The 27,564-nt window shown below is 36.6% G+C and overlaps 5 protein-coding genes across 5 annotated transcripts; 3 read left to right on the top strand and 2 right to left on the bottom strand.

The window, feature by feature from the left end:
• The first annotated feature begins 459 nt into the window (after nucleotides 1–459).
• Nucleotides 460–3,295, top strand: LOC109005386 (protein trichome berefringence-like 7). Its single transcript, XM_018984309.2, has 3 exons — nucleotides 460–1,324; nucleotides 2,334–2,492; nucleotides 2,944–3,295. Exons 1-3 carry the CDS (start codon nucleotides 588–590, stop codon nucleotides 3,224–3,226), a joined length of 1,179 nt encoding a protein of 392 aa, XP_018839854.2. The 5' UTR covers nucleotides 460–587; the 3' UTR covers nucleotides 3,227–3,295.
• Nucleotides 3,296–4,123: 828 nt separating this feature from the next.
• LOC109005400 (protein trichome berefringence-like 7) lies at nucleotides 4,124–8,150 on the top strand. Its single transcript, XM_018984337.2, has 3 exons — nucleotides 4,124–5,343; nucleotides 6,290–6,448; nucleotides 7,625–8,150. The coding sequence occupies exons 1-3, from the start codon at nucleotides 4,529–4,531 to the stop codon at nucleotides 7,926–7,928; spliced, it is 1,278 nt and encodes a 425-aa protein (XP_018839882.1). The 5' UTR covers nucleotides 4,124–4,528; the 3' UTR covers nucleotides 7,929–8,150.
• Nucleotides 8,151–10,859: 2,709 nt separating this feature from the next.
• Nucleotides 10,860–11,396, top strand: LOC109005382 (proline-rich receptor-like protein kinase PERK10). Its single transcript, XM_018984305.1, has one exon. The coding sequence runs from the start codon at nucleotides 10,860–10,862 to the stop codon at nucleotides 11,394–11,396; it is 537 nt and encodes a 178-aa protein (XP_018839850.1).
• Nucleotides 11,397–12,209: 813 nt separating this feature from the next.
• LOC109005402 (alcohol dehydrogenase) lies at nucleotides 12,210–15,317 on the bottom strand. The gene is made up of 10 exons (XM_018984340.2): nucleotides 15,007–15,317; nucleotides 14,447–14,583; nucleotides 14,102–14,148; nucleotides 13,629–13,954; nucleotides 13,444–13,526; nucleotides 13,274–13,349; nucleotides 13,048–13,109; nucleotides 12,855–12,950; nucleotides 12,592–12,753; nucleotides 12,210–12,492 (listed from the first exon to the last, which is right to left on the bottom strand). Exons 1-10 carry the CDS (start codon nucleotides 15,041–15,043, stop codon nucleotides 12,376–12,378), a joined length of 1,143 nt encoding a protein of 380 aa, XP_018839885.1. The 5' UTR covers nucleotides 15,044–15,317; the 3' UTR covers nucleotides 12,210–12,375.
• A 3,438-nt stretch (nucleotides 15,318–18,755) lies between these two features.
• On the bottom strand, nucleotides 18,756–26,387 carry LOC109005404 (alcohol dehydrogenase-like). Its single transcript, XM_018984343.2, has 10 exons — nucleotides 26,147–26,387; nucleotides 21,292–21,428; nucleotides 20,649–20,695; nucleotides 20,176–20,501; nucleotides 19,991–20,073; nucleotides 19,820–19,895; nucleotides 19,594–19,655; nucleotides 19,401–19,496; nucleotides 19,137–19,298; nucleotides 18,756–19,037 (listed from the first exon to the last, which is right to left on the bottom strand). Exons 1-10 carry the CDS (start codon nucleotides 26,181–26,183, stop codon nucleotides 18,921–18,923), a joined length of 1,143 nt encoding a protein of 380 aa, XP_018839888.1. The 5' UTR covers nucleotides 26,184–26,387; the 3' UTR covers nucleotides 18,756–18,920.
• Between the last annotated feature and the right edge of the window lie 1,177 nt (nucleotides 26,388–27,564).

Consider the following 27,564-nt stretch of genomic DNA (forward strand, 5'->3'; position numbering starts at 1 on the left):
CAGGCCAAACGCATTAATGCAGAGCACCCAACTATGGCAAGGCCTCCCTAAGACCACTGGTACATAGTCCTGATCCAATATTGTAGATTATAATAGAACTAACGTTGCCATTGAGTAATTGACTCTGTAACCGACTTCTTAACAATGCTTTCTTTTCACTTGAAACGATTCCTCGAGGAGTATTTAATGCATAGCAGCTTGACATATCAAAACACTTGCGGGATTCTTCAGTTACTGTTTTTTTTTTCTTTGTGTAAAAACAATTTATTTGACTTCAGTTAAGTAAATGCAATTTGAACGGTGCTCTTACTTCTGTCAGCTTCAACCAATACAGCTAAAAGCTTTTTCAGTTAGAATCAATGTTTAATTACCAACCAGGTATTACAGGCCACTGTTATAACATGACCCGTTATTTAGATGAGTTTGAGTACTTTACTTTAAATGTTGATAATTTGATCTTGTTTTATTTAAGTGTTCACTTTCCTTTGCTTATCAGTGTTGGTATTTTGGACAAGTCTTAATGGCCTTAATGTGGGTTAGCTACATTTTCATGGTTCATACATGTTGACAATTGCTCTTGTTCATACATGAGTAGGTTCAATTGGGACATACATGGCCAGTTCAGGCCTCTGTGTGCAAGTTGCAACAGACTTATTACATTTGCCTCATTGATATATTTCCTTTTAGCTATGGCATTGGGATATTTGTATTTGTTTCCAGTCATACAGACTTCTGGGATTCTTGAGTCTATTGAGTCTAATGGCACATGTAATGTCTTTGAAGGAAGTTGGATCTATGATGAAAGTTACCCTTTATACAATGCCTCAAACTGTCCATTTGCGGAACCCGGGTGGAATTGCTGGGCTAATGGGCGGAAAGATGGAGATTATGCAAAATGGAGGTGGAAGCCTAAGGGTTGTGATCTTCCAAGGTTCAATGCACGTGCATTCCTTGAAAAGTTTTGTGGAAAAAGAGTGGTTTTTGTGGGTGATTCATTGGGTAGAGCACAGTGGGAGTCTTTTATATGCCTGCTTATGGCAGGGGTGGAGGATAAGAAGAGTGTATTTGAAGTCAGTGGGCATAAGATCACTAAAACGATTAGGTTTTTGGGTGTACGCTTCAGTTCCTTTAATCTTAGTATTGACTTTTATCGATCAGTTTTTCTGGTGCAGCATGGTCCTTCGCCCAGGAACGCACCAAAGTGGGTCAAGAGAACGCTTAGAGTAGACATGATGGATGATATTAGCAAAGAATGGATTGATTCTGATATTCTCATGTTTAACTCAGGCGGCTGGTGGACAAACGATAGGCTATTTCATAAAATGTGAGTTTCTATATTGTCTCGGATTTGAGTATGTTCTGTGCATCGATTGAAATTCTTTTCCAGTTATAATAATTTTGGTATGTATTCAAATTCCTGGTAGTTTTTACTTTGAGGAGTTTGCTGTATGATTCTACATGAACAGGGTAAATGGAGCTTTGATTTCTGTTCTAACTTTAATTCTTCAATTTCATCTCTTATCATGTTTGAGGCATATTGCTCCATTTTTCAGGTTTTGCATGTGGACTAATACATGCAACATGATAGCACAATGCTTGCAGTTTAGATTTCATCCTGCATTTTGTGAATTTCATGAACGAAGGAGTGAATGCTTCTGGCTTTGGTATTGGCTGTCCTCATGTTCTCATAAACATGATAGGCACATCATGAATTTAATTCCAATCTCAAAAGTCATATTTAGATAGTCTGGTAGGCTGGTGATCAATTAATAGAAAATACAATTTAAGCAAATATTGGTTTCTTTGGGATTTTTGGGAGGAGATTAAAACATTAGTAGCTTTGCTTAAAATTCGTTTTCGACATAATTTTAGAGAAGCCAACATGGCTGCTGATTTTTTAGCTAAAGAGGGAGCGAAAGGTAGATCTTTTGATTTTACAGGTGAAGATTTGGTGCAAGGAAGGCTACGGGGAGTAGTTCGTTTAGATTGTTTGGGTATGCCTTATATTCGTGATTAGATGAATTGTTGTAATCATGGTTTCCTCCACCTTAGTGAGGTTTTAATAATAAGAGGCTTGACCTCAAATTTTTTATAAAAAAAAAAGAAAAGAAAAAAGAAGCAGTTTGCTTTAATTGTGAATGAAAATACTATGCCTTTGCCAACATTTGAAGTAGATGCCTGCAAGCATCAATCCAAACGAGAATACTGTGAATCATTTATAGAACATGCAGAAAAGATTTTCATGAAATTGTAATCAAGATTCAGCTTTTGCAATAAAAAATGCACTTTTCACAAATATTTCTGCAGAAAGCTCCTAACATATTAGCAGACAGGGGCTGCTATTTTCAGGTAGGTAATTCTTTGGAGATGGGAATGCCGGTCACTGCTGGGTACAGAAGAGCATTACACACTTGGGCATCTTGGGCAGAGACTATGATCAACACAACTAGGACAAGAGTATTCTTCAAGACTTTTGAAGCAAACCATTGGAGGTGTGTTGTTTAAATATATTGTCACTACATTTTTTCCACCAGCTTACCATTGCAAATTAACAGTGTCAAGAATATAATACAAATAATTAAATCTACTTCTTCCCATTAGCTTACGCTTTTGAGATAAATGATGATTCACGAACTATCAGAACAGAGGTCATGAATTTGAACCTTAACTCTACACTCTACTTCATTTAATTAAATATTCCACGTGTTAAGCCCACTTATTGATGGAGAGTCTAGTCCACACGAGGGGGCGTTTAATATAAATTATATAATAAAATTTATATTCATAGCCACTTAAACTTTTGAAATAAGTGATAATTTTACAGATAGCTGTCTTTCCGGCCATTACATATAAGCATTTTATGTTAATCTAATAAGCATCATATTCAAAACTTGACTGATGATGATGATTCTTGCTTGAATCTATGTCGTGCATGCAAAGCAGTGGTAAAAACTGGAATACTTGCGAAGTGACTGCTCGACCTTCATCAGACACGAATGGCAGAGAGAAAAACGAGCTCTCAGACATCATAGTGGAAGTTGTGAAGAAAATGAGAATTCCTGTGACACTTCTGCATGTTAGGAAGATGTCTGCATTCCGTGGCGATGGACATGTGGGAAGGTGGAGTGACAATCCATCCAAGCCTGATTGCAGCCATTGGTGTCTGCCGGGTGTACCAGAAACATGGAATGAACTTCTCTTCTCATTTCTGCTGCCCCTATATTAATCCGGCTTCGCTGCCATTACTGCATTTATATACTTGCCTATATTACCATTACCAATAATATAATCATGAGTTCAAAAAAATAAAGAGATCAAAAGAAATATGTAATGTTGTGTTGTCGTTCTATTACAATATCTCATATTATTTAAATTTCTTCCGAAAAACTATATTCTCAAACCGCACTTAATAAAATACTTAAATGACATAATTTGATTTGAAAAATAAATTTTAAAATATGAATCATACAATTTAAATAAAAAATTTTGCTATGTACAAGCAAGTTTGCGTATTAATCTGCATATTAATATTATTGTTATGCACTATTTTCAATAAAATCTACTTTATAACCAATCATATTGAATATGTGCGTGTATTAGTGTACAAAATTACTTATAATTAAATTTTTTCTTAAATAATATATCGACTTGATAATAGAACAACTGATTCTTTGCACATTATCATTAACTTTCAAGGTCCGATAAGATGATATAACATCCTCAAAAAGGTGAATATATGTATCAATTCTCTAAGACTATTTTTTTTTTCTATTGCTGAATTGTTCGAAGACTATCTGGTAGTAATTATTTCAAGACTATTCAACCCATCTCATTTCATCTCATCTTATCATTATAATTTTCATAAATTTTCACATAAAATATAATAAAAAATTTAACTTTTTCAAATCTCAAAATAATATTATAACAATACTCAAATTTATTAGGTGTGCCTGAAGAAATCTTTTAACGCGTTCAGTCTCACGGAGGCTCGACTCCATCTGATTACGTCCATCTTTCGGTCCCTTAACACCACCGACAAAACTCAACAACTCCAGACAGCTAAGAATCTTTCACTTTACTAAAACACGTGTTTCGGACTCTCAGTTAGTTAAGAAATCAATGTCTAGTTTGTATTACAAGCCACTGACAGAAGACCAGAACGCCCTTTTACCTGTACCTCTAGTCCACTTTCCTCATTCAGCTCCCTCGAATGTCATCAATCTACACCACTGTTTTCTTTCATGGATTCCCAGTTGCTGAAACTGTAAGATTCCTTTTTTACTTCTTGAGCATCATATGGGTGTTGTTCAAGTTAGCGTGTTTCAAGAGTTCTCAACTGCTAATTACTCTTTCGTCTTGATTTGATCTTGTTCTGGTTAAGTTGCCAGTTTAAGTGTTTACTTCACTTTTATAGTTTCGTCTTTGTGGGGGTATTTTGGATCTATATGGATGGATTTTATGTGGGTTTGCTTCTATCTTGTGGTTGATTTATGTTGAAAGCTGGAGTATTTAGTGGCGTGCTCGAAAGATGGAGATTATTACCAAGTTTAATTGGGATACATTTGGCCATTTCAGGCCTTACTATGCAAGGGTTTTCAGTTTTGGTGAGAGAATGGCAAATGGCCATTGTAAAATTTTGGTCTTCCTCTCTTTGAATGGACTGGTGGCCATGGGCTCATTGATATCCTTCCTTTCAGCCATGGTATTTGGATATATGTATTGGTTTCCCACTTCTAGTCCAGTTCTTCATAGTTATGCGATTTCTGAGTCCAATGTGTCTAATGGCAAATGCCACGTTTTTTATGGAAGTTGGATCCGTGATGAAAGTTATCCTTTATATGATGCCTCAAGATGCCCGTTTGCAGAGCGTGGATTTAATTGCTTGGCTAATGGGCGGAAAGATAATGGCTATACCAAATGGAGGTGGAAGCCTAAAGATTGTGATATTCCAAGGTTTAATGCACGTGCAGTTCTTGAAAATCTTCGTGGGAAACGAATTGTTTTTGTAGGCGATTCATTGAGTAGAACACAGTGGGAGTCTTTGATATGTTTGCTCATGATGGGAATTGAGGATAAGAGGAGTGTATATGAAATCAATGGGCATAAGATCACGAAACGTATCGGGTTTTTGAGTGTACGGTTTAGTTCATTCGATCTTTCTATTGACTATTATCGATCAGTTTTCCTGGTACAGCCTGGACCAGTGCCGAGGCGTGCACCAAAGAGGGTGAAGACCACACTAAGACTCGATAAGTTGGATGATATTAGCAAAGAGTGGGTTAATTCTGATGTTCTGATTTTTAATTCGGGACACTGGTGGACACGGACTAAGCTCTTTGAAATGTAAGTTACCTACTCTCCTCAGCATTGACTGCCATAAATGTTGTGTTCTACTACTTACAAACGTCTTTCAATTGTGATTTTGGTATGCAATCTGCTGCCAGCAAACATATAAGCCTCAATTGTGAGTAAATGTGCTTTTCAATTCTATAATGATGTAATACATTGACCTTTCATCATTATTCTAATTGTTCTCAATTGCAATTTCTATTAACTTCTCATTGATGTCTTGGGTAAACAGAGTGTGTAATAGCATTATATATTGTAACATTCATGAGTGATCCTGGTTTGCTTTCAAGACTAAAACCCAAAACTTTGAAAACCTCCCATCTCATCATTACAACTTTCTCAAATCCCCACATAAAATAAAATAAACAATTCAACTTTTTCAAATCCCAAAACAAAAATAATATTAAAAAATATATTCTAATAATATTTTATTAAACTTTTTAACTTTAATCTCAACTCATCTCTGAAAACAAACGAGAGGGTAAAAACATTGTTGTCCAGGAAGGCATTAACTTGGGCTGGCTGTTGTGTTGTGGAATATTCTCGTAAACATGATTCACAGATCATGGATTTGAATGTTGACTATGGAAATTTCCTAGATAGAGGCAAATTTTCAAATGGTTATAGTAAAATTACAGCAGTTTTAGAAATGTGTACTGGGGTGGTAGTGGTGAGAGAAAGGTGTGTGCGCGTGCGCGCACGCATATCCTTCAGAAAACAAGGTTTATTATAACAGCAGACAAGCATTTGTTATGCCGATATCCCAGGGATTTTAATCATAGTTTTCCCATCAGTGCATATCTTTTAACCAGCATCTCTGTGGCTTAATGAATGTTAGAATCTGTTGCAGCCATTAGGACTTTTAGCTCAAGCGTTTGCAGTTAAGATTGTTCTCTGTATAATTGCAAAAGTGGAATAGTTCTAACATGTTTCCAGACAGGGGCTGCTATTTTCAGGTAGGAGATTCGCTGAAGCTTGGAATGCCAATCTCTACTGCCTTCAGGAGAGCATTAGACACATGGGCATCTTGGGTTGAGACTATGATACACAGAAATAGAACGAGTGTATTCTTCCGGACTTTTGAGTCATCCCATTGGAGGTGTGTTGTGTAGTTAGTCAATATGTTTGCCCCCATTTTATGCTCATAGCTTTGTTTCTGCCCATTTTTTAGTTTTTTAATTTTTTGGCAGACAAAAGGTTAACATCTTCTTGAGGTTTACTGAAGAAATTTCAGTTAGATTTAGATTTGGTGGATCTATAACCCTGCCACCAGTCTGCTTTAGTCTTTCAGCTCAATGTGATTGCTACCATTCTTGTGTGCTGAACTCAATTGCCTGCTAAGATGTTAGAAAAGGTTTCTCATACCCATTGACCTAAAAATCCTTTTATTTTTTGCCGTTAAATGTTACTTATTGTGTTTTGTAGGAGATTAAAAAAGTTATGATGTTAGTTTTTATAGAGTTCCTCACGAAGAGGACGCATTCCACTGTAAGGTCCTTTCTGATCTTCTAACCTAACACTTGCCAGAAAGTTGAGACAAGGATGCTGTACGTTTATATCTGCACCAGCAGATGGTCCTGTAACTTTTTAGAAGTGGTGCCCCTTTCCCAAAACTAGGGAAGGGACTAATGTATAGAACAAGCTTGGAGGAATGAATAACTTATGGTGTTACTTAGTGAGTTGAGAATGTCCTAGATGCCACAAACACACTCTGGAGAGCAGATTGCAAGATGTTGTACCAAATTAATCCTTACCCTATGCAGCAGGGATGCATATACATTTCTACGTATTATACTTATACGCCCATATTTACCCACAAGAAAGGCACCCATTTTGTAGTAATATATATTTGTGCATTCACGCTAGGTAATTACATACGTATGAATGTATATTAAGTTGCTTGTTTTCTGTTGAAAATTTCTACTTAATGAAAGATTGAGTAAGAGTAATATAGGGGACTGTCTGTTATACATGAGTACTGTAAAGAAATTATCTGGCATATGAAAAAGAATCAGGTATATCTAATGTGAGTCAGGGTTACTTTAGCTTTAGCTATAGGCATTCAGGAAACTGCATGTACATTTTGGTGATTTTTCTGTAGCCTGTCAATTTCCAATATGAAAAAAAGAAGAGCCATGCTCATGTAGGACGTCGTTAATTTAGAATTTGATGCTTTTGCTTATAACAGCTTGCCTGAACTGTAAACTGACACTAACCTACTTGTAACTTTTTGGAAAACTGGACTGATAAAAATGATTTCATGCATCTTCACCAGTGGTAGAAACCGGAATTCTTGTAAAGTGAGTCGTCACCCCTCATCAAGATCTCTTGGGAGGGACCGAAGCCCAATTTCAGATAGCATAATCAAGGTTGTGGAGAAAATGACAGTTCCTGTACAAGTAGTGCATGTTACACCAATGGGGGCATTCCGGAGTGATGCGCATGTGGGTACTTGGAGTGACAATCCATCTGTACCCGATTGTAGCCACTGGTGTCTGCCTGGTGTTCCTGATACATGGAATGAAATTATCTTCTCCAATCTGCTGTCCAAGAATGGCCACTCTACCAATGAACACTAGAAGTTCCGAGTTGGTTTCCTTCTCTTGCCTCCAGCATTTTAATTTTTATATAGATATGTATGATTTTCCTTCCCTTTGTATCTGTGAAAATGTGGACAGAAATTATATGTAATTTCACAATGTTATTTTCCCAGTGCACCACTACCAAATGTGCATTATCTGTATAATTTCCGTTTATTTTAAATTTAATACAACCAAAATGTTTGGGCTATTTCTGAAAAAGAAAATGGTGGGAACAATTATAACAAGAACTGTCAAACATGCATTTTCATGTAATATCTACTTTTCTTTCTCTGGAAACAAAAAATTTGTTTTTCTCCGAGTTGAGAATTGGAAACGTCAATCCTTGGGGTTGGCCCAAGTGGTGAAGACTTTGATCTTGGGATATCATTCTCTTCAAAATTTAAGGTTTAACAACTCATAGATGCAAACAATCTTATGGAGACACCCCTGGTAAAAAATTAGTGATTTAATCAGTTTCGTTTAGAGAAATTTTTGAGGGTGCGATGCACGAAACCAGAGTTTACTCTGCAAAGGTGAGTCCTAATGGTCCTGCCTTAAAGAGGTTTCTTGGAATTAAAAAATAAAAAATGGAAACGTTAAATGCACCAACAAAATTTCTAAATTTCACTAAAAATCAATAATTAGGTTGGATTTGGGTTGTTCAGGTTCAGGTGCCAGTCCCTATCAAGTATTTCCTGGGCAGGATGTTTTGGGTTCAGCTCAGACTCTGCAAGCAGTAGATAAAGGGGTATGTGGACCAATTTTTGTGAGTATTCTGCCGGGCTATACAAGAGGTTTCTTTCTGACAAATTGGTAGCCAGTTATCAGGGCCTTTATCTATAGTACAGTGTTATGAACCCAACTGAATTCTTCCATTCAAGGCCAAGAACACACAAACAAAACAGAAAAAAGAACGAAGGAATGGTTTCCATGATGAGAACAGCAGTTCATATTGGAAGCTCGGTTGTTTGTACACGCCTGCTTTTGTCTTGTCTTTTAGCTCGACATGACTGCTTCTGACATTAAAATCCTTTCCTTTTTTTCGACTGCTGGAAACATGTTTCTTGTGCTTTTACCTATATAAAAAAAGCTTGTTTCTTGTGCTTTTGTAGTCATGTAATTAGTTACTTATGAATTATTTTTGATAAGTAATTTACTTGTGAATTTAGTCGCACCTTACAAAACATAAAGCCTGATACAGCTATTGATAATCATTTTGGCGAAAATGTTAGTGTAGTCCCTCAAAGTTACTGCTCGATTATTTTAATTTTTTTTTAGTTAATAATTAAGAAAGTGACTATTAGTGAAGTTATATATATTTTTTAATGATTAAGGATATTAAGAAAATATTAAAAAAATTTTGAAATACACTAAGGGTACTGGCCGCTAGCACCATCCTTTGGCTATACAATGATAAATTGAGGATGCTATACTCAACTATGGAACTATATCTGATCCAAGGCTGGTTCAATGATCATAAGGGTGGTGGCTCAATAGTCCTTGGGTTACTCTCAAGGAGTTGTGAATTTCTTAGTGGGACTGGGTCTTAAGTTGCTCAAACTTGACTTGATAGAGTGCTTGTGGTTGCGGTTTCTTACCGTCTAATTTATCTCATCTAATTATTATAATTTTTTTAAATTTGTATACAAAATAAAATAAAAAATTCAACTTTTTTAAATTTCAAAATAAAAATAATATTAAAAAAAATATATTCTAATAATATTTTATTCAACTTTTAATTTTAATATCAACTCATCTCATTTCATCTATAAAAATAAACGAGATCTAAGTTCCTTTTGTCTGATTCCGGTTCTTCACAGGTAAGAATAAGATGCTATTATGGTCCTTCCAATTACCCCGTCTTATGAAAGACAGGTTTGTGAAGAACTTGGAAGAAAGTCATCAAGAATTGGAATATGAGATCTTAAGCCACACAAAAGAAATGAGGATGTGAACGTTGTTAACATCTAACAATTATACTTTAAATCAAATCATGACTTCAAAAACCACAACCCTGCCACCGATAAATCGTGACGTGTATTCTCAACCATGGCAACAGATCCATGGTTCAACCACCATGTTAATGATAATTAAAAAATCTCTAACCCTGCCACCTGTGGCAGTGGCCTTGTCCACCTACATGAGGGATGCCCGCCGGCCAGGCGAGGTGGCTGTGCTAGTGGTGCTATGGGGTGGAGGTTATTCAGCTTATTTTATTTTAAACTTTGTCTCAGTTATGCACATTCAATTGCAGCATGTATCCTTGAGAAGGTAACTTAGTAGCAGATAGCTTATAAAGTTAGGTACTAAAGGTCTTAGTCATGTCCTTTTCTCTGTCTCACAACTTCATAAGCAAGTTCTAGGTGAAATAGGTTTAGATACATGAAATACTTTGATTGATTTCATAAAAATCTTTATAATTTCATCAAGGCATTCTCGCTTATACACATGTTATTCATGTCATTACCTGTTTCAATTTCTGTCTATCTTTTGATATTTTGATTATTTTTCATGCCTAAAAATAGAGAGAACATTTTGCATGCTCAACTATATCTTCAGCTTAATATAGTATAGATATATTTATAAAAAAGAATATAGTGTAGATTCACTTTCATGGTTTATACTGATTGTTAACCAATAAAAGGGAAAGACAGCAGACAGTAACATTAATAAGGTAACGAGATACCTATCAAGCGATCTCAAAGTCTTGCAGGAAAGAAAATTATAAGCTTCAAAGAAAAAACAAAGGGAACTTTGAGAAGTGTTTTCCAATGCAAACAAACCATCCTAAATCTTAGAATGGCAGTCAAGTCACTAAAAACTTGCACACGATTGTAACCAAAAAAACTGAGGCAAAATTCTTGCTACAAATAGGTGTTCATTGCCACCCCTTTCTCCACAACTCAATTCATCTTTATTCACTTCAAGATGGGCTCTGCACAGAACAATGACTTCGACTTCCCATACTTCCCTCCACCACCACCTCCATCAGCAAAGCCGCCTAGTCCCTCAAAGTCATCACCGCCCCCACCATCTCAACCTTTTGCTCCACCACCTCATCATGTGCACCCACCGCCACAGCCTTCACCATCACCAGACAACCATCCGACAGTAATAGTCATTGTGTTCATCTCATTTGGAGGTCTTTTGTTACTTGCATTCCTCGCAGCTGCTCTCTGTTGCTACATTAAGAAGAGAAAGAAGAAGACAGTTCAAGAAACCGATCTTATTCACTTTGATGAAGAAAGGAAGGTCAAGGAGGCCATCATTTCAGGGCCGGGTGGCTCAAAGACTGTCATATTGACAATTGAAGATGATGTCCATATCGATGAAATCATTAGGAAGAATGAGAAGGTTGGTGAAGGTTTGCATGAAAAGTCTGCAGAGGGCATATCTGGTCCCCATGAGGAAGGAGGAGCATCTTCTTCTAGTGTTGATCATCACCAACTTGAACACAAGCCTTGATCACAAGTCCTTTTACATAAATAATGAATGTCCTTCATCATCCTAAGAAAGGACTTCAAGTTATGTGATACATTAATTTTTAATTTGATTGTGCTCTTGTATAATATAAAATATTTTAAGGAACTCATGTATATTATCAAAATATGTATAATTTTGTGTGAACTTGTTATTTCTGAAATGCATATATACTAATGGTTAAGGTGGATATTAAGTGGGGCCCAAGGAGCATCCCCAAAGAAACAGAGGTGGGGCTAAAGGCGAGTATAAGAGTGGAACGTTTATGCAAAGAAAGTTAAAGATTACATTTATTAACGGTTTTTCCTTTTTAAGAGAATTCCATCGCTGTGTACAAAGATTAAGCACAAGAGAATAAGCTTATCCTATCCATGACTTATCATATCACAACAGAATAAGCTTATCCTATCCTGGAACAACCATACAAACTAACAAATAATATCAATACTATTTACAGACAAGCTTTTTCTATCAACCAATAAACCTCTAAGCTTTTTAGGAATATCAGTAAGCACTAGAAAGTCTCAACATGCCACCATTACATCACCAAGCTAATTTCATCCACAATCTCCTCCAAAAAGCCCTCCTCATATCAAGATTTTTTAGACTTTGAGCTCCAACTTTTAAAAGTCTAAAATCCCCCACAAAAGTTTGTGCTCAAGGATTTAGGAACAGTTCGAGAACAAAAGAAATATAAGAAAAGAAAAACAAGGCTGAATCTCTACATATCAGTAAGCAAATTTCTTTGCCAGAAACACAAAATAATTAAAGAGAACTCATTATGAACGAACTGGAATATATTAACATAGGCAAAGGAAACATACGTAAATTTTATTCCCAAGTAATATTCGTCAAAACCACATAAAAGTGGCGAAAAACTGATTGTTCTCTCTGCATAATCACATGAACATTACTTTAGATTTTATTCTAATTACAACAGTGCACAGAAAAAAATGAAAGAGTTTTAAGCATCCATGCGAATAATGCACCGGATAGACTTCCCATGCAGCATGTACTCAAACGCTTTGTTGATCTCCGAAAAAGTGACAGCGTGAGTGATAAATTTATCAAGTTCTAGCTCCTACAACAACAGCAGAAGATGGTGTCATTCACAAAAGTATAGAACACAGTTGAATCTGAAGAAAACTGCAAAAGTTCTTCCACAGAAAGAAAATCTTACCTTGTTCATGTACTTTTCCACGACATCTGGAATATCGGTGCGGGGCTTGTAGTTGCCAAAGAAGGTACCCTTAAGAGTCCTCTCATTCAGCAGGTTCATAGGATGAGTCTTGAATGAATCATCTTTATTTGGTACTCCAACAAGCACTGCAACACCCCAACCCTGACAAAGAGGCAAATTTTAGTTTCAACATGATTAGATACTTGATCTATTTCTCTGATCTCTAATAACTGAATGGGCTACAAAATTTATTTAGTCATTACATCATGAACGCATTCAAAAGCTGAGATCATGGCCTGGATGCTTCCAGTGCATTCAACAGCCCGATCCACCCCTCCGTCAGTCATCTGAGCAATCACCTATCAATCAAAATTCCAATGTTAAAAGAATAACAATATGTCTGGAATCAGAACTTACTGGTCACAAAATAAAAAAGGTCATGGTGTTCAAAGTAACCTGTTGAACGGGCTTGTCATGATCTTTTGGATTCACAAATTCAGTGACACCAAATTTCTTGGCTGTCAAAGAGATTGATAATATAAGCCATCACCAAGACATAAATACCAACTCAACAACCATAGGAACAAAGTATTATTCATCAAAAAGAAAACATTCGGAACATTGTATCTATTAGATACCTTGAATGTATTTAAATGTTCATTTGTGCAATCAATTAACTAACCTTCCTCGAAGCGACTAGAGTTCAGGTCAATACCAATGATTCTTGAAGCCCCAGCAATCCTTGCCCCTTCAGCAGCCTAAATATCGGCAAAAAAGAGATCAATTGAGAAAAATAATCACAATCTTTTTGCAGTTTCCAAAAGAAACAAAACATTAAAAAGAAAAACTTACAGCAAGGCCGACAGCACCCATTCCAAAGACAGCTACAGATTGACCCTTCTTGGGTTTTGCAACATTCAAAGTGGCACCAAGACCTACAAGCACGAAACCAAATAGATCATTGGAAACTACTAGATTGTAAGAACATTCTCAACGCCATCAGTACCATTCTTCAAATGCAAGGAACTGCTCCAAACCTGTGGATATTCCGCAACTAAGAACACAAACTTTGTCTAGTGGGGCTGCAGGGTTGATCTTGGCAAGGCAGCCAACATGGACAACAGTGTATTCACTAAATGTAGAGGTGCCAACAAAATGGTAAATTGGCTGTCCATTTTTGGAGAATCTCGTCTTGCCGTCGCTAAGCATAACACCCCTGTCGGTGTTAATCCTAAGGAGGTCACACATATTACTCTCCTTTGACTTACAATGGCGACATTCCTTACACTCCCCAGTGAACACAGGGAGAACATGGTCTCCTGGTTTGAGATCAGTAACACCCTCGCCTACACTCTCCACAATTCTAAACAAAAGCAAAGCAAACAATAAGTACTCTTTCACATAACTAAAATCCAGGCTTTTATTTTTTAATACCTAGAAAACGTTACATCAATTACTCAAGACCCATGTGCTGAAAATACAACTATTACAAATTTAGAAATATACATACCCTCCAGCTTCATGACCAAATATGCGAGGAAACAGCGGTGTCTGCCCCTGAAATATAAAGGACCTTTTGAGTCTCCACAACAAAACAAAAGTGAATACATCCTCAACTAAACCGATCAAATTCAGTTATGATCAAAGTTGGTACTTGTTATGTAAATCTTACACGAAACAGAGGGGAGAGCCAAGAAACGCAATAAATCGGGGCAAAACTTTGAGGATTCCCCCGTTGGCTATTTTTCTCTAATATGGAATTTATTGATAAAAAAAAATCTACGCCATTACGTCTACGGCTCTAATTAAGAGATTAATCAGAGATGCCTGCAATATATTATCTAAAATCTGTTACCTTCGCTTCCCAGAAGTAAACATCAGTGTGGCAAAGGGAGGTGAAAAGGATCTTCACTCGGACTTCGTTTGCCTGAGGTGGTGCCACTTCCACTTCTTCAATCACCAGTGGCTTACCAGCTTCCCATGCCACCGCGGCTACATTAAACAAACACATGACCCCAGTTAGCAGATAACCCCAATATAACATCAAAATTTCAATTTTTCAATAATGATACAAGAAAGAGTCATCAGCCTACAGCCCCAAAACATAATTTCCTGAAATATCGAAGCAACTTGAAGACGAAAAAATAAACACCAAACCATGTCTCTCATAGCTAGCATGCGCGACTAGAAATAAGGGAAAAAAGTTCAAGAAAAAAGAAAATTTCTGTCAGACAGAATTAATAAAAGAAGATCCTTTTTTGTTATAAAAACAAACCCATTGGTCAATAACTAAAAATGAAGCATAAAAAATACAGAAGCAGTGACAACTGATCACCAACACCGAAAAACAGAGTATCGAATAAGCTAAAATCGTATTTGACAAATAGCAGAAAAGAGGTAATGGTGGCGGCTCACCTCTGCATTTAATAACCTGACCGGCTGTGCTCGACATGGCTACCTCGGATGATGATGATGATCAATCGATTGCTTTGTTTTGATTGTGAGATATACGTGTCTCTGACTGTGTGTGTGGTGGTATATATATAGTGTCAGTGCCTGTGAGAAAAGGAGAAACCCACTAAGAAATAAGAATACCACTATGCCAAACAAGCAAAGTTTAGTTCCATGTTCCAAGGTTGTCACTGTGTGTCAAAACCAGTAGTGGTATTCCGCTGCGCCTGCTGGTTTAAGGAAACATATTCATATTTTTTCTAAGCAAAGGAACATATTCAAAATGCATAGTCAATGCATTTTTCTTAATATTTAACTGATATTTTTATTTTATGATTTAACTATAATATTTAATACCTTTTTGTTTTATATTATTCTAAGCTCAAATTGATACATATCCTGAAAAATAAAATCGAAGTACCGCATATGGTTTTGGTGGTGTAGCTTAGGGATAGTCCTCTTAATTAATTAATTAGGACTGAATTAAAAATATATCTTATATATATATATATATGTATATATATAGCAACTTGTACAATCTCTTTAGGATTCAACTACTCTAAGATTTGTCTAAGGAATCAATTTTTCAAAGTTTCATTATTGGTTTTATGGAATATAATAATTAGATGTGCTACCATATTGCTCAGAGTGCATCGTTCAACCTTATTACTAGTTCAAAATTTTCATTTTATTTTTCTTTAATTTTTTTATTCATATTTTTTTATCATTTTAAAACATTTAAAAAAATATATAAATATACTAATAATCAATTCCTTAACTATTAAGTAAAAAATAAAATAAAAATATGAGTTGTCAAAAGGGGGGGGGGGCAAATGAAGTGGGCAAAATAGCATTTTTCATATAATAATATTGTATGAGACAAATCCAACTATTTATCTATCATCTACTTAAATTAGAATTATTTGGAAGATTTTATGGATTTTCATCCGATTTAATCCCATTCATTAGGGATTGGAATCCTTACAAGACCAATGAAAGGTCCAATTCTTAAATTATCTAAATTTAAATTTTACTAATTCTATTAGAAAGTATGTAAAAGTGTGATTATCCATTTAATTTCCAGCTAAAAATATAACTTTTTGTGATAATCACCTCAACAATTGTTTTTTTACTAACACGTCTGTTTAGAAGTAATAAACAAATACTAATATTTTAGTCATAACAAAATTTTACAAATAAAAAATTGACGTAATTTAATATAATATGTTAAATTATAAAATTACTATTATTATAAAATAGATTTAACGTATCATATAAAATAATATCAATTTATAAATTTATTTTTATAACATCTATTCTTTGGACGCACCACTTCTCATAAACCAATACATGGACAAACTTCAAGGAAATAACATGATTCAATGAATATACTATGACAATATGCAGAACTAGAATCTTAAGATAATGGTATTATGGAGAGGTGTTGTACTCCTGCAAGTTGTCACCCTGCTGCAAGCAAATGTAGGCGAATAATGTCTTTGATTGAAAATCCGAGTTTACTACCTTTCTGGATGTATAGAGGATAATTTCAAGTAAAAAACTCCCCTTCAAAGGTCATTGAACATAATTTCAAGTAAAAAACTCCCCTTCGGCAATGTTTTTGAGGAATTTATCACTTGCTTCCCTTAACTTTCTTTCTACTACGATTTTTATCTTGTAAAAAAAAATAAAGAAAACAGGTAAGGGTTTTGTCTCTAAGTTTTTATAGTGAATTTTCTACACCTCTTGTTAATGCATAAAAAGTAATTAACAGGTTGAAAGAAGAGAAATAGTCGTGCCGGACTCGCTATGACGATTCAGGTCTCAATCGATGTGGTTTGGAGTCTCCGATTGGGATCCGGTGCAGTTGTACAATGTTGATGCGTATATCCCTATAGAAGAAAGGAAAATAAGTATAGAGAAAATAAATAAAGGAACACACATATTTATGTAGTTCAGCATATTGCCTACGTCTATAGATGTTTGGGAATAAAAAATTCACTATAACATGAGTAGTTTACAGTCTCTCATAATCTTTCATTTCTCAATGTATAATGAAAGTCAGAAATTTATTTGCCGAAGAAGACCTCCCGATAGTCGTTTGGTTGTCTCCTTTTATCCAATCTCTCTTTCTGCGTGCCTGTCTGCAGTGATGAGAGATGATTGCCTTTTTCTTTGCATGTCTGACACCATTTCCTTTTTTTCACTCTCTCTCTTACCTCCACATCCTTTCCTCGTGACATCCTCATTTATTTTATCCCCTATTTATCTCTCATTCCTCTATCTTCTTTTCTCCTCTAGTGATGGTCTTTTGGTGGCTGGGTCTGGTTCCGTGGGCCAAAATATTTTGAGGAATGCTATATAACCTCTCATTCTTTACACACCACATTTTTTTAAAATTTTTTTAATTTTTTTTTTGAGTTTATTCTTTTTAAACTAATTCAATTTTTCTATTCATTATTCATATATTAAATATTTGATAAAAGAAAAAATAATAAAAATTAAAAAAATGTGGTATATAGAGATTGTGTGAATAGTAAGAGGTTATGTAAATTTTTTAAAATATTTTATCCCCTTCACCTCTATTGCCATTGTCGGTCTAAAATATAACATCAATATCATGCATTTAATTGAGGAAAATTCAGATGTTTATTGATTAATATGAATGCTTTTCTATGTTGAATTTTCTTATAATTATTTTTTAATGCTAATTTTTGTTATTACCTTTTGCATCAACTATATATAAAATTTAAAATTTAAGACCGAAATTAGTAGGTGTAGCCAGAAATAATGAAACAACAGCTAACAATAAATTGATTGGGGACAAGCCTTTCCTCCCATTGGCATTGGCATCTAGCTTAAAAATCTCACCAAAAAAATAAAAAACAAATAGTGGGGGGGGGGGGTGTTAAAGGAGAGCATCCCAACGAAATTGGAGTGGGGCCAAAGGTAAGGACAAGTGTTGAATGTTTATAAGAGAAGTTAAAATTACTTTTTAAGATTTTCCTTTATTCGATAGTGACAGGAAATAAAATAAAAATTTTTTATATAAAAATTAAAAATAAAATATTAAAAAATTTTAATATTATTATTATTTTAAAAATTAAAAAAAATTAAATTATTTATTATATTTTATATAAAATTTTTAAAAAATTATAATAATAAGATAAAACAAGAGAAAACCGTTTTTTAAATTCAAATCAGACTTAAGAGAATTCTATCCCTATGAACTGTGAACCAAACTGAAGTACAAGACAACCATGACTTGTCATATCACAAAAGAAAGATCCTATCCTATCCTATCCTAGAACAACCATACAAACTAACAAATAATATCAATACTATTTACAGACAAGCTTTTTCTATCAACCAATAAACCTAAAAGCTTTTTGTTTTAGGAATATCAGTAAGCACTAGAAAGTCTCAACATGCCTCTATTACATCAACAAGCTTGACAGCCTATCACTAATTTCATCCACAAGCTCCCCCACAAAGCCCTCCTCATATCAAGATTTTTTAGACTTTGTGCTCCAACTTTTTAAAGTCTAAAATCCCCCACAAAAGTTTGTGCGCAAGGATTTAGGAACAGTTCGAGAACAAAAGAAATATAAGAAAATAAAAACAAGGTTGAATCTCTACATATCAGTAAGCAAATTTCATTGCAGAAACACAAAATAATTAAAGAGAACTCATTATGAATGAACTGGAATATATTAACATAGGCAAAGGAAAACAAATGTAAATTTTATTCCCAAGTAATATTCGTCAAAACCACATAAAAGTAACCAAAAACTGATTGTTCTCTCTGCATAATCACATGAACATTACTTTAGAACTTATTCTAATTACAACAATGCACAGAAAAAATGTGAAGAGTTTTAAGCATCCATGCGAATAATGCACCGGATAGACTTCCCATGCAGCATGTACTCAAACGCTTTGTTGATCTCCGAAAAAGTGACGGCGTGAGTGATAAATTTATCGAGTTCTAGCTCCTACAACAACAGCAGAAGATGGTGTCATTCACAAAAGTATAGAACACAGTTGAATCTGATGAGCCCTGCAAAAGTTCTTCCACAGGAAGAAAATCTTACTTTGTTCATGTACTTTTCCACGACATCCGGAATATCGGTGCGGGGTTTGTAGTTGCCAAAGAAGGTACCCTTAAGAGTCCTCTCATTCAGCAGGTTCATAGGATGAGTCATGAATGAATCATCTTTATTTGGTACTCCAACAAGCACTGCAACACCCCAACCCTGACAAAGAGGCAAATTTTAATTTCAACATGATTAGATACTTGATCTATTTCTCTGATCTCTAATAACTGAACGGGCTACAAAATTTATTTTAGTCAATACATCATGAACGCATTCAAAAGCTGAGATCATGGCCTGGATGCTTCCAGTGCATTCAACAGCCCGATCCACCCCTCCGTCAGTCATCTCAGCAAGCACCTATTAATCAAAATTCCAACGTTAAAACAATGACAATGTGTCTGGAATCAGAACTTACTGGTCAAAAAATAAAAAAGGTCATGGTGTTCAAAGTAACCTGTTGAACAGGCTTGTCATGATCTTTTGGATTCACAAATTCAGTGACACCAAATTTCTTGGCTGTCAAAGAGATTGATAATATAAGCCATCACCAATATATAAATACCAACTCAACAACCATAGGAACAAAGTACTACTTATCAAAAAGAAAACATTAGGAACATTGTATCTATTAGATACCTTGAATGTATTTATATGTTCATTTGTGCAATCAATTAACTAACCTTGCTCGAAGTGACTGGAGTTCAGGTCAACACCAATGATTCTTGAAGCCCCAGCAATCCTTGCCCCTTCAGCAGCCTAAATATCAGCAAAAGAAGAGATAAATTCAGAAAAATCATCACAATCTTTTTGCAGTTGGAAAAAGCAACAAAACATTAAAAAGAAAAACTTACAGCAAGGCCGACAGCACCCAATCCAAAGACAGCTACAGATTGACCCTTCTTGGGTTTTGCAACATTCAAAGTGGCACCAAGACCTACAAGCACGAAACCAAATAGATCATTGGAAACTACTAGATTGTAAGAACATTCTCAACGCTATCAGTACTATTCTTCAAATGCAAGGAACTGCTCCGAACCTGTGGATATTCCGCAACTAAGAAGACAAACTTTGTCTAGTGGGGCTGCAGGGTTGATCTTGGCAAGGCAGCCAACATGGATAACGGTGTATTCACTAAATGTAGAGGTGCCAACAAAATGGTAAATTGGCTGTCCATTTTTGGAGAATCTCGTCTTGCCGTCGCTAAGCATAACACCCCTGTCGGTGTTAATCCTAAGGAGGTCACACATATTACTCTCCTCTGACTTACAATGGCGACATTCCTTACACTCCCCAGTGAACACAGGGAGAACATGGTCTCCTGGTTTGAGATCAGTAACACCCTCGCCTACACTCTCCACAATTCTAAACAAAAGCAAAGCAAACAATAAGTACTCTTTCGCATAACTAAAAACCAGCTTTTTATTTTTTAATACCTAGCAAACGTTACATCAATTACTCAAGACCCATGTGCTGAAAATACAACCATTACAAATTTAGAAATATACATACCCTCCAGCTTCATGACCAAATATGCGAGGAAACAGTGGTGTCTGCCCCTGAAATATAAAGGACCTTTTGAGTTCCCACTACAAAAGTGAATACATCCTCACCCTCTTGAGGCGAATCCCTCTCACCCGCGGACTCTCCCCCTCTCTTGAAACCCAGTACCGGCATTGTCTCCTTACTCATGATCCTCCCCGTCTCTCACAACCCACAACCAGAAGCCCTCCCCACAACCAGAGAGAGATAGAGAGAGGTTGGTGTGTGTCAGAAAAGTGTACAGTTGTTGAGTTTAAATAGAGAAATGAAAGAGAAAGAGATACTGTGTGCTAGCTACTTGGTGGGTACAGGACTCTTAAAGCTCATCTATGGCGGAACTGTCTCTTTTAAGTGATATTTTAATTTTAGAAATTATGATCAAAGTTGGTAATTGTTATGTAAGTATTACACGAAACAGAGAGGAGAGCCAACCAGCACACCCCCCCACCCAAAAAAAAAAAAAAAAAAAAATTTGAACCAAAATAGAAAACCAAGATGTTGGCATTTGCATAATATGGAATTTATTGATAAAAAAATCTATGCCATTACGTCTACGGCTCTCATTAAGAGATTAATCAGAGATGCCTGCAATATATTATCTAAAATCTGTTACCTTCGCTTCCCAGAAGTAAACATCAGTGTGGCAAAGGGAGGTGAAAAGGATCTTCACTCGGACTTCGTTTGCCTGAGGTGGTGCCACTTCCACTTCTTCAATCACCAGTGGCTTACCAGCTTCCCATGCCACCGCGGCTATACATTAAACACATGACCCCAGTTAGCAGATAACCCCAATATAACATCAAAATTTCAATTTTTCAAAAATGATACAAGAAAGAGTCATCAGCCTGTAACGGAGAGTGCAAATCTCCCAGGATAGTCTCCATGATTTCAGTTTATTCACTTGTACGGAATGTAATTACTTACTGCATATAAACCAGCTAGCTGTATAGCTGTATAGCATGATCATCTCCTTGATTTTAGTTACTGACTTGTTTATATATTGTACAGCAAATGTAATGCAAATAGTGAATTCTTTATACTTTCATACAAGTGTGTAACCCTTATATGGTATCAAGAGCCTCTTTTCTCCAGCGAGACATATTCTGCTCCTATGGCTTCTCCTGCAAAAATTCAAAACCCAATTTCCATCAACGCCGCAGGACAGCTTCCTCAAAAATCAACTGGCCCCAATTTTCCTTCATGGAGTGCAACCCTTTCATCTTTACTGCTCAGCTATGACCTCATGGGATTCTTGGATGGAACTCATCCCTGTCCCCCTCAGCCTACTCAACCTGCTGATGATGCCGACCTCGCTTCGTACTCCAACTGGTTTGGGCAGGATCAATTGCTTCTCAATGGCCTTCTTGCCTCTGTTGTTGACTCCATCACGCCTCTCATCGCCTCAGCCAAAACCTCCCGTGATGCCTGGATTCGACTCAATCGCTTGTATGCGAACAAGTCCCGATCCCGCGTGATGCAACTCAAGGAGCATTTGACCCTCCTTCAACGAGGTGACAAGCCGATTGTTGACTATCTCCAAGATGTCAAGAGCACCATCGATGAATTAGCCATCATCGATACCCCCCTGTCCTCCGATTACATCACCCTCCATGTTCTTCGCGGCCTTGGTCCTAACTACCGCGATCTGGTTGCTCCTATCCACACTCGTGAAACTCCTCTCACATTTGAGGAATTGCATGATCTCTTGACTTCCCATGAAGCCTATCTTCAGCGGCTCAACCATGCCACTCACCAACTTGTTGCAACTGCCAATTCTACAAATCGTTGAGTTTGGAATCGGCCCTCCACCAATGGCCGTCGTTCTGACTCCTCCCAGCCTGCACAACAGAACAAACCCACTGGTTCTCGATCCAAATACAAGGGAAAATGCCAGTTGTGTAGTAAAGTTGGCCATTCAGCCCATTTCTGTCCCAAACACTCTGTTCAACCCAAAGCTGCTGCTGCCAATTGTGTTGGTATGAACCAAACTCAGTCTGCCAAATGGCTCATTGACTCTGGGGCTTCTCATCACATCACCTCGGATTTTTCCAATTTAACCATCAACTCTGAGTATGATGGTACTGATGAAGTTGTCATTGGCGATGGTACAGGTTTACTGGTTATTCACATTGGCTCATTAACTTTTCAATCGCGCCCCATTGCATTTTTAGACTACACGATACATTATTTGTTCCTGCCATACATAAAAATCTGGTATCTGTGCATCATTTTACAAAACAAAATAATGTGTTGCTTGAATTTCACCCAGATTTTTATCTTGTGAAGGATCGGACAACAGGGGCGATACTTCTTCGCGGCCGATGTGAGAATGGGGTCTATCCACTTCCCAACCATCCACTACCTCCCACATCATTGTTGCCAACGTTGGTGAGCGTACAACCGGATCCATTTGACACAGTCATCTCGGTCATCCTAGCAATAAAACTGTTTCACATGTTATTTCTAAATTTCATGTGCCTGTTTCCACCCCAAGTACTCTTTCGGTTTGTTCTTCTTGTCATACTAATAAAAGCCATAAACTTCCTTTTGGTACTAGCACTATTAACAGCAAATAATCGCTTGAGTATATTTATTCCGATGTTTGGGGTCCCACGCAAATCTCATCAATTGAAGGTCATCGTTATTATGTCATTTTTATAGACCATTTCACAAGATATTGTTGGTTCTTTCCTATGCATAATAAATCTGATGTCTCTCTCATATTTCCCCAACTTTGCACTCTCATAGAAAAACAATTTGGTTGTCCAATTAAAAATCTCTACATTGATAATGGAGGCGAATATATCAAACTTCGGTCATATCTCACCTCCAATGGAATCAACCATCTCACCACTCCACCTCACACCCCACAGTTAAATGGCATTTCTAAAAGACGACACTGTCAAATAGTAGAAACAAGCATGACCTTACTCACTCAATCTCATATGCTCACTCAATATTGGCACCTAGCTTTTCAAACGTTGTTTACCTTATGAATCATCTTCCCACTCCCATCCTACGAAACAAATCCCCTTTTGAGAGTCTATTTGGCACATCACCAAATTATCTAAAATTATGAATTTTTGGTTGTCTATGTTTTCCGTGGCTAAAACCATACACTTCTCACAAACTTGAACCAAAATCCTCACCTTGTGTATTTATTGGGAACTCCACATCTCAACATGCTTACAAGTGCCTAAATCTTGACACTAACAAAACATGTGTCCCGACATGTTAAATTCGATGAGAGCCAATTTCCTTTCCAAACTCATCTTGCTATCCCACCCATTTCTACCCTGCCTGAGTCACGGGCTTCACTCCAACTGCTATCCAATCTCACTCACCCAACCTCTTCTCAGGAACTGCCCAACCCGCCTACTCCCATTCCTCCCAGCACTTCATCCACCAACCTTAACCCAGGCCTCGCCTCACATCGTTCTGAAGAAGGCACTCCCGCACCTGATCCGGTTACTGCTCGTGAGCCCACAAATGTTTCTGTTATTCCGTTTTCTGGCAAGACTCATAGCATGACCACTCGAGCCATGAATAATATTCACAAGACTAAGCAGCTTTATATGGTTACCAAGCACCCTCTTCCAGAATGAATCTATAGAGCCCCACAATGTCACCCAGGCCTTAAAAAATCCTCAGTGGCGACGGGCCATGAGTGATGAATTTACAGCTTTGCTTCGCCATGGCAAGTGGGAGTTGGTCTCACCTTCCACTCACATTAAGCCCGTTGGATGTAAATAGGTCTTTCAAGTCGAGCGTAAACCCGATGGCAGTATTGATTTTTACAACGCCCGCTTTATGGCTTGACCACGGGAGACCGTGGTCAAACCTGCCACAGTACGGGTGGTTCTTTCATATGCTTTAACCAAGGGGTGGTCCCTACGACAACTTGATGTCAATAATGTCTTTCTTCATAACACTCTTACGAAAGATGTTTATATAAACCTGTTGGCTTTGTTGATCCTCAATTTCCAACATATATTTGCAAGCTCCGTCAATCCTTATATGGTTTGAAACAGACCCCACGTGCATGGTACACGACGCTTAGTAATTTTCTACATCAGATGGGTTTGTCTTAGTCCAAAGCCGATCCCTCTCTTTTTGTCTACCAAAAAGACGAGGTCCATGCAAATGGCCTTTTTCTTACTCAAAAAAATACATTCGGGATCTCTTGACCAAGCATCATCTTGATGGAGTTAAAGTGGTGCAGACGCCACTATCCACTTCCGAGTCTCTCCGACTCCACGAAGGCACTCGAGCGGCGGACAGTACAGTCTATCGGCAAATCACTGGGGCTCTCCAATACCTCTCCCTCACTCTGCCTGATGTGGCCTATCCTGTGAACTGGTTGGCTCAATTCATGCATAAACCCATGCAAACACATTGGTCTATCCTTAAACGCCTGCTACGATATTTGAAGGGGACAATCAACTATGAACTGCAGCTCCGTCGTTCACCCAACCTGCAATTCTCCACTTTCTCAGATGCCGACTGGGCTAGGAATGACTATTATCGCGCAGCGTGCAGTTGCCCAATCATCCACTGAAGCAGAGTACCGTGCCCTTGCCACCACCACCTCTGAGATTGCCTGGCTCATGTGATTGTTCAAAGAATTTGGTCTTCAACAGTCCACTCCTCCTAAAATTTTCTGCGACAATATCAACGCCACACAGCTCAGTGTCAATCCCGTTCATCACAGTCGCATGAAGCACATTGCTATTGATCTTCGTTTTGTTCGGGATTATGTGAATAAAGGGCTCCTTACCGTCAATCATTTGTCTACCATGATCAACTAGCAGATGCACTCACTAAACCTCTTGCATGGTTACAGTTTCAAACCTTGCGCTCCAAGATTGGCATCACCAATGGCACCGCCATCTTGCGGGGGCATGTAACGGAGAGTACAAATCTCTCAGGATAGTCTCTGTGATTTCAGTTTATTTACTTGTATGGAATGTAATTACTTACTGCATATAAACCAGCTAGCTGTATAGCTGTATAGCATGATCATCTCCTTGATTTTAGTTACCGACTTGTTTATATATTGTACAGAAAATGTAATGCAAATAGTGAATTCTTTATACTTTTACACAAGTGTGTAACCCTTATACAGCCTCCAGTCCCAAAACATAATTTCCTGAAATATCGAAGCAACTTGAAGACGAAAAAATCAAACACCAAACCATGTCTCTCATAGCTAGCATGCGCAACTAGAAATAAGGGAAAATAGTTCAAGAAAAGAGAAGAATTTCTGTCAGACAGATAAAATCTAACTAAAATTAATAAAAGAAGATCCTTTTTTGTTATAAAAGCAAACCCATTGGTCAATAACTAAAAACGAAGCATAAAAAATACAGAAGCAGTGACAACTGATCACCAACACCGAAAAACAGAGTATCAAATAAGCTAAAATCGTATTGAAAAATAGCAGAAAAGAGGTAATGGTGGCGGCTCACCTCTGCACTTAATAACCTGACCAGCTGTGCTCGACATGGCTACCTCGGATGATGATGATGATCAATCGATTGCTTTGTTTGATTGTGAGATATGTGTCTCCGACTGTGTGTGTGGAGGTATATATATATATATATATATAGTGTCACTATGCCCAAGAAGCAAAGTTTAGTTCCATGTTCAAAGGTTGTCACTGTGTGTCAAAACCAGTAGTAGTGCGTATGCCACTGCGCCTGCTGGCTTAAGGAAACATATTCATATTGCATACTCAATGCCTTTTTCTTGATATTTAACTGATATTTTATGATTCAACTATAATATTTATTATTTAATACTTTTTTGTTTTATTTATACTATTCCAAGTTCAAATTCATACATATCCTGAAAAATAAACAAATATATCTGTCTACTATATATATAAACGCGAATGAAGCAGCTGCCGCCTAACATTTTCATGTCAATTTTGTATTTATTTTCCGTTTCTGTCCCTCAGCTCCGTTTTCTATACCTATTTTGCCCCTATTTTTTTAGTTGTTTTCGCTTTTCTTCCGTCGGTTTGTTTTTCCTTTATTCATGATTTTACGTTTCTGCCCCCTCACTTCCATGAACGGTGGCTTTATCTCGAGAAAAAATCTATTCTTTATTTCAATTCCTATCATCCTCTCGTAATCTTATAATATGATATTAGATGATAAATTTATAAATAAAATATAATAAATAATCTTCAATCATTTAATATCATATCATAAAATGATGAGAATTGAAATGATAAACAATATTACTCATTACAATCTCTGAATTTCTGCACTATGATCAAATAGATCATACGGATATACATGACTGAAAATAAAACCCAAACAGACTCAACAATACCTTTGCATTTCTATAACTTCAGTAATAAAATCATGCTCATATACATAAAATCAAACCAAATTCAAACACAATTTTTAATACATGTGTAAATCTATAAAAAAGAAAGCATTCTTTAAATAAATGGGTCAAACCCCGTTTATTTTTCGTTCACACCAGAGATGATTTACCAAGTCCTAACGATTGTATGAGAAGATGCATATTGAACAAAGAAAAGGAAAAAAAAAATATAGAAACAAAAAGAAGGAAATATTAACATTTCCAAATCCGAAGAATAGATCCAGAGATTTGTAAGCATTAAAAAAAAAAATTGTAAGAAGGCAATTCTACTACATATCCTATGCAGATTGTAATAAAGCAACTGAATATGATTACAATGAAAAATTTTTGTGCTATAATTGCAAAAATATGAGCATCGCACAACCATGGTAAGCATTTTATCTCATAATTTTAAATAATCATTTTTTACATGATAAATATAGCATAAGAATTGTTAAATTTAGGCAATATTAATATTTTCATTAATTTTAGCTGTCGAGTCTATTTGGAA

The sequence above is a fragment of the Juglans regia genome, chromosome 6 (assembly GCF_001411555.2).
Source record: "Juglans regia cultivar Chandler chromosome 6, Walnut 2.0, whole genome shotgun sequence".
Classification (NCBI taxonomy): Eukaryota; Viridiplantae; Streptophyta; class Magnoliopsida; order Fagales; family Juglandaceae; genus Juglans; species Juglans regia.